This window comes from Abramis brama, assembly GCF_963993115.1.
Source record: "Abramis brama genome assembly, chromosome: 12".
NCBI lineage: Eukaryota > Metazoa > Chordata > Actinopteri > Cypriniformes > Leuciscidae > Abramis > Abramis brama.
Window position 1 is genome coordinate 35937960 of NC_139974.1, and position 11362 is coordinate 35949321.

The 11362-nt window shown below is 37.0% G+C and overlaps 2 protein-coding genes across 2 annotated transcripts in view; both read left to right on the forward strand.

Annotated features, from left to right (window-relative positions):
- sfpq (splicing factor proline/glutamine-rich) overlaps positions 1–5151 on the forward strand; it is a 29429-nt gene extending 24278 nt beyond the window's left edge. Inside the window, exons 10-12 of the transcript XR_014608623.1 lie at positions 4304–4356; positions 4437–4515; positions 5035–5151. The gene's annotated coding sequence lies outside the window, so the exon portion shown is untranslated. The remainder of the gene's footprint in view (positions 1–4303; positions 4357–4436; positions 4516–5034) is intronic.
- A 1608-nt stretch (positions 5152–6759) lies between these two features.
- On the forward strand, positions 6760–9188 carry LOC311094279 (uncharacterized protein). The gene is made up of 2 exons (XM_084132114.1): positions 6760–6953; positions 8507–9188. Exons 1-2 carry the CDS (start codon positions 6811–6813, stop codon positions 9078–9080), a joined length of 717 nt encoding a protein of 238 aa, XP_083988240.1. The 5' UTR covers positions 6760–6810; the 3' UTR covers positions 9081–9188.
- The last annotated feature ends 2174 nt before the right edge of the window (positions 9189–11362 follow it).

The following is an 11362-nucleotide window of genomic DNA, read 5'->3' on the forward strand; positions in this document are numbered from 1 at the left end:
TGTAAATGGGGTCTACAACATTTTGAGCGTGTCCACTTTCAACCTCTTCCAGAGGTAGTCGAAAATGCATTAGACTGGGTTGCTTTCATAGTGTAGATGCTTATGTGGTCAAATGCCTTTGAACAGACGCAAAAGATTTAAATCCTAATCTCTGCCTATTGACCTAATGCCTAAACATTATGGGAAGCACGTTAGCCAGACAGGATTTAAACTTTGTTGGCTGAAGACCCAAGTTATCGACCACGGGATATGTACTAAGCACAAAGTTCTCTCAACATTCCTGATTTCTAACACACAGCATGATCTTGTGGCTATCAGAGCAGAAATGAAAGCTGCTGCTGTGTGTTTATCCGTCGTAAACCCATAATTTACCCGCACATAGACCCTCCTCTCTAAGAAATCAGGACAGAAGTGATTTAAAGTGGACAGGATTAAGGGTACTTTTACACATAAAAACAATGCACTAAAAACAAAAGTGTTTCCTTTGCGTTTTTCGCGTACAGAAGACAACGTTTTCAAAAAGCTTGCCGTTGACAGGGATCCACGAAAACTACTAAAAATGTTGTATTATGCTGCCAGGCCAGTAGTTTGCTATGTAATTTTGTAAAGAAACAACACGCCTATAGACTGAACATGTAATACACATGTGCATAACATCACCGTTATCACAAATTTGAGTTTTGTAGTTTACATGGAGACAATAAGTGTTGTTTTCAAAAACTTGACTTTGAAACCCGCTTTAAAAAGTTTGCGTCTTCAGGCCCCCCAAAACGCCATTGTCGTGTTTTCTGTTTTTAGTTGAAATTGTCGTATGAATGCCCCTAAAACCAGATCCCTCGTCTACTTGTGATCCGATCCAACAAATCACGTCTTAATACCAGGCTTTAACGGGCTTAGTCAGAAGAAAGTCACATTGGTTTGGAGTGACACAAGGTATTGTAAACTACACACATTTTATTTGGGGGTAAATATTTGACACATCCAACTTTTGAGCCATTGGAATAATTTATATAGTGTATAAAGGCCCGTTCACACCTATAACGATAATGATATTAGCGTCCACACCAGCGGACAATATTGTTCTGTTTATTCTAAGTGTGTACTTATCTGTCACTTAATGTTCAAGCTCGTTATGGCCGTATTGATTCTGATTCGCTGTCAATGTTTCTATCGTCATCAGCTGAATAAAATCGTTCTGAAAGTGATTCCAACGATATCGTTATATCTGTGGTGTGGACTGAACTATTCTTTAATATTGAGTATTTAATATTCTTTAACGATTTTTAGAACTATACCTTTAGTTATCATCCTTGGTGTAAATGGGCCTTAATTCAAGACGCATTTTAAAAGTGAATAAATTCCTTGCTTTAATTAATTTTCAGAAGTTTTGGTAGGCTAGCAGGAATTCACACAGAGTATGTCAACTTTCTCCAGTTTTTTGACATCCCCTGCATGTAGTTAGCACTGTACAATGGGACCATGAATTTCCAGATACTATTTATAGTGTGACTCAGACTCTATGGTTAAGACTGTTTTTCCCCTTGGCAGAATACAGTGGATACTTGCCTTTTTCAGGCTCCTGAGATTTTAGCAGCATGACAAGAGCTTGTCTCTGTCTGTACTGTGTATTGAGTGAATGGTGGTGCTATAGCTGAGCATTAGGGGCCAGTGTCCAGCTTACCCACAGACTCCAGCAGTTGGTAACATTGAGGATTAGTTCTACAGATCAGTGGACAGTTGAGCCTGGACTTGTTTGCATCAAGAGGTGTGCTTGCATATCACCGGAAAAGGTAAGTGATCTCGTCTTTGTTCCATGAAAATAAAGTACTTCTTTCATCAGCTGTGTTGAAATACTACCAGGGTTCTGGCATCACACTCCTGAAAATGGTTTCACAGTGCAGAAATTGTTTTTGTAAGCAATATTTGAAATGTGTTTGGTACTTTGGCTCCCTCTGTGTGTATTTCAGCTGCTCTGTAATGTCTTCCACACAGTAGCTGTCTTCAGGGACAGCAGCAGCTTCACCAGGCATCATGCATTTAAGCACTGCACACTAATGAAATATCAAGAACCTCACGGTCGAGGGGGTCGTGGCTTTCTATTGACTCGAGGTACTGCGAGAAGCAACATTTTCTTTCTGCTTAGGCAGCGGCGATACAAAATGTGGTCTGTTTATGATGGTTAAGGTGCTGAGAAATATAATCTGAATAGAAATGTTCAGATAAAGCTCTTATTTTCAGTTCACTTTCAGTTCACTGCCCTTTAGTTAAAAAGCACACAAATTGTGTGTGTGTGGGGACTTTATAAACATGATTTAGCTTTTGGAACAGACTCAGAAAAAAAATAAACTCAATTTCAGGGTAATTGCCTTTATTTTCCTTTGTGTAATAGATTTCCCCTCTTTTTTTAATGAATGAAAAATAGCAAACAGATTTCAGAACAGATGAGTGCTTGGAGAAATCATACTATTTGTTTTTATATAGAAATTTGGAAGCTGTAGTGGTCAAGTGGCAAAATCCGACACAATTGCTTGTTCATTGCTTGTATATACACATACATACACTGCTATCCTTCCGAAGTTTGGTGTCTGTTTTATATATATATATATATATATATATATATATATATATATATATATATATATATATATATTAATTAGTCTCACCTTATTTGGTCAAAATGCTGTGAAAACAGTAATATTGTGAGATTATTACAATTTAAAATTATTATATTCTAATGTATTTAAATGTAATTTATTCCTGATAACAAAGCTGTATTTTCAGCATCATTACTCCAGTCATTAGTGTCACATGATCCTTCACAAATCATTTTCTGCATTTAAGAAATATTTCTTAATGCTAAAACATTTTGCTGCTTAATTATTTTTTTTTATTATTTTTTTGTGGAAACCATGAGACTTGTTTCAGGATTCTTTGAATGGTTCATAAGAACTTTTTTTAATAGAATTTTTTATAATATAAAAATCTTGTCACAGTCAATTTTATAATTGTATTTATTAGTTGTCTGTATTTAGTTTCCCTGATGATGACTCTGATTTTGGGCGATGTTTGGATTATCTTAGTACACTATTTCTATTAATTCAGCTTTATTTTCTGATGCCAAGCATATTAGATTCCACAATATAACTCAGCAGACTTTTCCCACTCATATTCTCTCCAATCTCTTGAGTGCTTAAACCTTGTCTATCAACATGATCTGTCGTAGTGTGCAACAAATCACTATATTGGGTAGTCTTTAAGTTTTTTTTGTCTTGTTGCAAAAATGCATCTGTCAGTTTAAGTCGTTTATCTTTCTATCTCTCTCTTCTCAAACCTGGCAGTCTTTCCAGTCTGTTTACTTCATAACTATTTGGTGTGTATATATATACATTCATAACTATTTGGTATATTTATATATCACAGAAACATGCTGCCTCCACTCTTTATGAACTTTTTCTATGTGGACTGGGGTGGGACATCCTCTGGGTAATGAAAGTGCTTTAACGTACATTTATTTGTTTTTTTCCCTAAATCTATTGTTCTTTTATTCTTCACAAAAGTATTGCACTCATTCTCCAGCAGTGTATCACAGCCATGTTACTGAACACTGAGCAGACTCTATTAATGGTGCCCGAAATTCACTCTGGTGAGTGTGTGTGCGTATTCCTACTCCTGCGGATGATCGGAGCAGATCTTTACGACATATGTATAATGCTGGATCAGCATTTGGACTGTCTGGATGTATGTGTAGGTGTCTGTTTATCTGCACTGTGATCCATTCGCCTTGGTCCCAATCTGTCATTTTGATAACCCTAGTATGGACCTTGAGTTTTCATCTCTATGGAGTGTGATGCCAGAACTGCCCTTTGACCTAGTGGCTGCCTCAGAGAGGCAGATCTTTAACCCAACATCCTTATCTTTTAGAAATCTGCAATCGTGTTTGAGGTGGTGTCGTCTGTATTGAAATGAGTCCAAATGTCATTTACCATGTCAGTTAGTGATCTGTACAGCAACCGTGTTTTTGCATGATGAAGTCATATTTGCTCTTCAGCAGTATATTTATTAAAAAAAAAAAAAAAAAATGTAAAAAGTGACTTGGCTATGTTTAACTTGATTATTCCTAACCACTTACTTGCACGTTATGTGCTTTAATTTTTTTCATGAGGAGGGGATTTTGATTTTGGGAAGAGAACTAAAGTAGCTATAATTCCTTTTGTCTTCCATTTTCATATGTAGTATTAGATATTGTTGTCAGTGATAATAGCCTGTGTATTTCTGTATCCTCACTGTCTTTCTCTTACTGCAGGGGCCTCTGGGGATTGAAGGAGGTTAAGAAGCATCGTACCGTTTCAGGAATGGGTAAGCATTCACCGAAGACGATCACAAGCAAGTGATGATGCCGCTTGTGTTTGCGTGAGTAATAAGGTCTTGTGTTTTAGATCAACCAAGGAACCTGTTCTCGGAACTATCGACTTGTTCGGCACGAGATGTTCCTGCGCAGTGGACGATAGTGTGCAGGTCTGTGATGTTGTAATAGAAAAATATATTTTATATATTAGTGTGTGCGTGTAGTGCTGTCAGTCGATACAAAATTTAGGTTTTAATATTGTAGTAAATAATTTCACATCTCCAAATTAAAGTACAAAGTAATTATAGCCATTCAACATTAGTATAATTGAAAGCAATCATTTTTAAAATTAACTTTTAAATTAAGTGAATTTGAAACTATCTTCACATAAACCCATTATAAATATCACATTTATTGTCCTGTGTATTTTAATTAATAAGGTTTACATTTACAAAAAAAAAAGTTTTACTTACTAGTTATATTCCACATTTCTTTCTCTCTCTCCCTCTCTTGTGGGATATTATTTATTCCAAATATTTATTTATATATTTTAATAGTGTAAAAACATCCTTTTACTAGTGAAAAAGTTACTCCGCGTTAAATCTTACTGGTTTTGATTCCAAGATGAGAGAATACTGTTATGTAACAAAATTACTAATTTTTACCTCATTTTTCTTTGTCCTGTTTAGTCCTGTGGGAGTGTGACGCACAGATGAGACATGGCAGCTGGGGAATCTTTAGTGCAGCACTGGATGCATCATGATTATATCCAATATTTTTTCTTTTAATAAACTGTCAAGATCCCTTATCTGTTTTTTGTGAATTTGTTTTAGATGAAACCATTGCAAGTTTTAACTGTACGTGCAGACCCTAGCGAACTTTAGAATTGATGTTTTAGAGGTGTTGGTAGAATATTAGCATTTTGGTTTTAACATATAAATCTAATGTCTGTTTATTAAACTTACTGGCAAGATTTCTTTAAAGGAGTCATGACCTGTAATTTTCACTTTTCCACGTGAAAAAATGTATGTTATGATTGCCTAACGATTATACACTGGCCGGGAAGCCGATATTTAAAAGTGAAGCTTTTGTTTACCCCTGGGTTCGTCAACCAGCCCACGTGCACGCGCACTCAAATACGTGATGTTAATTTCAGGATATACCATATATGGACACCGCAGACCTATGCTGCAGGAAGCCCGCCCTGCCCCTCTCCCCCTCATATTCAGTCGAGCGCCGCCATTACTGAATTCCGATTCGAAGTACGCACTCGACCGTGAAAGATGCAGAAACGTTCACAACTTGCGCCATGATGTCATTTTGGAATGATATGCTGAAGCGTTACCTGCGGTGTCAACCCCCCTCCTTCCTGCCACCAATCAACGCGCCCCTCATTTGCATTATTACAATGACCGTCCACGACAGCCAAAATATCGCATCAGATCTCGCGAGACAATAATGCCTTCAGAAATAAAGGTCAGAGGAGCTCTGTTTATTTTTTTTCCACTTTTTTTCAACTTTTCTTTTTTAGAAGGGCCTGAAAGACTATAATAGAGCGTGGGTATCCAAGGTAATACTAGGTTATGACTCCTTTAAAACAAGCTCTCAGACATGTTTGAGAGGTCTATAAACACAGACAGACCTCTGTAACCCAGTAGCACCCACAGGCTGCTGTCCAGTATCCATTAAGGTCAAGGTGCTATGTTTCTCTTGTTTTATCACTGTTGTGTTCTATTGGCTGACAGCTACTTCTGGAAGTAGTTCAAAAAGGAAAACAAACCTGCAGTCTGAGAAGTGCGCTGGGGTAAATGTGGGTTAGGCTTTTTAGACCATGTTTTAATGATTTTCTCTGGGATTGTTAGCGTTATGATTGTTAATCACTAAATTCACATCCTTTTAGACTGATAAATTTGACAGTCACTATATATATATTTACTGAATCACCATAAATATTTACTGACATGTCAGTTAGCAGCAAAAGTTAAAAAGTTTCAAGTGATGCACAAATCTAAGACTAGGTTTCATGTGTATTTAGCTTGGGATGTGCTCCTTTTCAGGGTCATTTTAAATCATGTACTACTACATGCATTCTAGTTTATTTTAAATGGTTCTTTTGAGGTGCATGTCAGAATTTTTTTGCCAACGTTGGGATTTAAGAAGTTGAAGATGATTCAAAGACAACCCTGCCATCAGATATCTCCATGTGCCATGATGTCTCAAAGCGTCAGTCTGTCTTTGTGCTGTAAGATGACAACGCAACGAAAGAAAGGGAGAATTTGGTGGTGTGCGACCAATGGGCTTGCCTGATGTATTTTTAATGTGCATGAATGATTGATCACTGTATGTAGACGCATGCTCCCCCGAGGGGCGGCTGCAGTCTGTCTGGTGCTGTCGGTGCAGACATGAGTGCAGCCAGACCTTCTGCACTGAGCGTGAACACTGTGGAGTTGAAACATCAGTGGGCAATGCAGAGAAATCGCACTCTGGTCCGGACGTACCTGCTCTCCAGCTCCGCGATCCCTCTTCCTGGCTCATGGAGCAGAGATGCTTTCAGGCTTCCATCATTGTCCAGATCAACACATGGTCAGAACACCATGGTGCCTCTCAGGTAAGCTGATATCTGGCGCCTCGAAGTCTAGCGCTGAATCTATTGGCTGGGACTCCAGGATCAATTTTAGAAAAGTCCTTAATTAAAAATATTAACATCACTGAATCCATTTAAATACATTGGTTTATACCAACAAAACTATTTTTAATGCATTAAATCAGGAGGAGGAAATACAGTGGGATTTTAATGCATCAAAAAAATAACAGGATCTATGTATTACATATTTTATTATGACTATTTTTTAAGTATATTAATATCCTTAAATTTAAGGCACATGAAATTGTATTTTTGAAGTTTAATATTTATAGTATTTCAATACAATATTTAAAAAAAAAAATCAAATAATTTCTTATTTTTAAAATTCAGAATAAGTTTAATGCTTACAGCAATGCAATACTCAGAATTAGTAGTTTGTTGGGGTCTGCATTAAACTTCATCAGCCGGTAACAGTGTCAAAAACTGCTATACATCATGGAGAGCGCTCTAGAAACCTGAGAAACATTCCTCTTGCATGGCAACACACCCAAACAGCGCTGGAAAAAACAACAGCTATATTACACTGATTATCCAATGACAGCAGATAATGTTCCTAGGGTTTCTCAAGCAGTACATGTATGATGGCCATATTTTAAAAGCAGCAGAAAAAAGGAAAGATGTAAATTATTAACAAATACCGTGAATTATTTATATAAAAAATATCTTTGTATTTTTTGGGGAGTCTCATCACATTTTACAACCTGTACTAACTAAATAACATGTTCGCCATAGAATCATTCCTACATCTCTTGAGCGGAAGATCTGATGTTGCAATTTATCAAGATAATTTTTTTGTTTATCATAACAGTTGTTTCAGAATGACCCGTTTGTCCCATGTTACTGTACATGCAGCTCAGTTGGTATTTCGTAGTTATCAAAATTATAACATCTTAAAGTGAAAACGTTCACTACTTTTCAAGTTTGGTATCAATGAGATTTTTTTTTTTTTTAAGAATCTAAGGCAAGGCTGCATCTAATTGATTAAAAATGACAGTCAAAACAGTAATATTGTGAAAATTAAATATTTAAAACAACTGTTTTCTATTTGAATATACTTTAAAATTCAATTTATTCATGAGATATCATAGCTGAATTTTCAGCATTAGTCCAGTCTTCATTGTCACATGATCCTTTGGTTTGTTCAACTTAAAGCGACGTTGCTCAACTCAAGAAACATTTCGTAATATTGAAATTAATAATTAAATATATATATATAATTATTAATTAAAAGGTTTAACACATTAAAAGGATCAAAGGTGACAGTAAACACATTTATAATGTGCAAATAATAATTTTATATATATATATATATATATATATATATATATATATATATATATATATATATATATATATATATATATATGCACATTGTGTCAGTATGTATGTTTACTGTCACCTTTGATCCTTTTAATGTCTCTTTATTAAATTAATAAAGAGTTAATAAAGAAGACCCCCCCCCCCCCATTGATTTTCTGATTAACCTCATATGTGTCTGTTTTTGGTCTCCCTCCCAGTATCAGTGAGCCTTCCCTGTTCATCCCAGGCCAGAGGGCTGTTTTCGAGGGGTTTTCCAAAAACCGCCACCCCCTTTTACGCAAACGTGGTGGCCCAACTCTTCCCTCCTGCAAGACCCCTGAGAACACAAAGACACCTCAGCAGAGCTATCATCAAGTGTACATGCATTTCTCTCAGCCTCTCAGGCCTGCACCAAAGCCTGGACAAACCCTTCCTCGCAGTCAGCGGCGGCCCACGGAGAGCAGAGAGAGGCAGTGCAAGCAGCCCGTAAACCTCGAGACTTTATCCGTCAGGGGAACGACTTTCCTCCCCACCCGCCATTCTCCCGACGGCGCTTCATCTGCCACGTCTCGGTCTCACACACACCAGCTGCATGTGTTCCTCCCTGCAGAGGGCGCTGGGCCGGGGGAAGACAGGGATGATGAGCTGATCGTTGATGAGGGTTTCATCATGGATGAGCTGGATAGCAAAGTCAACACACTGAGGGCGAGGCTTCAACAATATCCAAAGAAACCCAAGCAGTGTGATTTAGAAAAATCACTGACAGGTGAAATGGTACAATCAACATCTTAGTGTAGCATTTCATATTTAGCGATATCTGATAGATAACTAGAAATTACAAATGTTTACTCTCAAGCAATGTGTGTAAATTATAATTTATGTCATTATAATAAAACAAAATCATGATAAAAGATGTTGTGTGCTGATGTATATTAAAAAAAGAAATTGAATAATATCCCCACAGGTTGTTATATGAACTACAATACAGGCCTGTTAACACAAGGACGAAAACTTTAAAGATAAACTATAAAAACTATAAACAGTGTGATTTGATGCTGCTACAATTTTAAAGTCCCCATGAAATCAAATATGAAGATTTTTTGGCTTTGTTAGCCTTACCTGTTGTCTATAAGCTAATGTGCTCCAAAACAATGACAAAATTCGCACTTGAAGAAATAAGCATTCAAAACTTACAGTCTCTCACTTTTGCCAAATTATGGATCAATGATTTTGATGATGTAAGGCCTGCCCAATCGGCCCAACGACAGTTTCCGATAAGCGGGTTAAGGTTTACTGCGTGTTACTGTCTTTTCAGCGTGGCAAAGTCATTTGATTCCAATTAAAGCTGCAGTCCGTAACTTTTTGGGGTTAAAAATTATCCAAAATAATTTTTTGAGCAAGTAGCCTAACCAGCCAGTGTTCAAAACTAACTGCTTGCCTTAGCTCGATTCAAAACAGTAAGCTTGTAATAATGTTTTTAATTCCAGTGGTACTGGTGGAATTCGAGCATGTCTTTGCGTCATTACGTCACATCTGTACACATAAAGAAGGAGTCTCGGCTAGTAGGCTATATTGCGTGTGAGGATGTTGGAGGTGGAGATTTATAGCCTTTTCTCACAGCACTTGATATAATTAAACTTATCAATTTGATGGCAGATCCAGAAAGGTTCAAACGACAATCACCAGTGACAACTGGAGATTCACCTGTTGTAAAATCCGAAAGACTTCGGAGTGGAAAAAAAGAAACTGCAACCGGGCCCATGCGAAAACAAGGATAAATATCGTAAGGGCCTTAAATGTAGTCACGCAATGCTGATGTTGTTAACATTAACAATTTAAGAACAAAGTATAATTTGCATGGTTTGACGTGATATAAGCGATCGTTAGATTTAATCAGCGCGATTTACTGCAATGCTTTTTTCCCCCTAGTTGGTCAGAACAAAAGTGGATGTTACTTACTTGTTCAGACGACATTTTCCGGTGAAAATTCTTATAATGGTCATATTTCCGAAAAGTAGAATATGTGATTTCGAATGACAGTATCCACACCGGCGCGGTGACTGACAGCCGCACATTCTCCTCAAAACATTGGATTCATCCGCGCTGTGCCATGCCGAAGCACAACCCACGTAAAGTTGAAAATTCCGCAAATAACTGCAATTGCAGATTTCTAACAGAGATGGCGACAAAGAGGGAAAACTACGGACTGCAGCTTAAAGTTTTTATCTGACTCCATTTTATTTAGGTTAAAATGTCAATTGGTTATTGGTCATTTTTGCAGTTTAGCAGCACATTTGATTATTCTATTTAACTCTTTACTCTTATAATCCTTGTTCACTCGGGTGCCAAATTCGCACAGGCTCCACACACCAGCCGTTCATATAATGTGGGCATCACTAATCTGACGCAGATTTGCAGTAATATACAAAGTAATTATTAAAGTTAATAATTTCAAAGTCTGAATATATCCAAATGTAAACAATTTATTATGTCAGGTAAATGTATCATGCCAATTACATAATCAGTTCAAAGATAATCAATACAATAACATCAAATGCTCAGAGATAGAGTAAAAGATGTACCTGACTCAGGAAATACATAATTTGCCCCGAATAATCTCATTACAAATCGTCCCGAGCCTTTTGAGACATTTCTTTATATACTCAGATCAAGACAGAAACCTAAACATATGCTAACAATGGGAATTTGCATTAATCACGGTTTCCAGTTTACACCTTTTTGAAGGGCAGGCTTCCATTTGCATGAAAGACCCACCCTCCTCTGTAAGCAAAATATCTCTAAACTCTTAAAAACTTTACCTTTTGGTTTACTTCTTTAGGAGACCTGCTTTGTACCAGTTGCACTGAGACATTTCAAATGATACCAGACATATAGTGTTGTATGATAATATGATAATTAAACCATATAGATTTTTGGGTGAATTTTGGTGATGATAGCATGAGGGAGAGAAGGAATGGGGGAATGGGGGGTCAAGGGGAAGAGATGTAGATTAGGATTATATGGTGAAACTTGCGTCTCAAATGGTGATGCTAATTTCACAAGAGTGAGTTCAA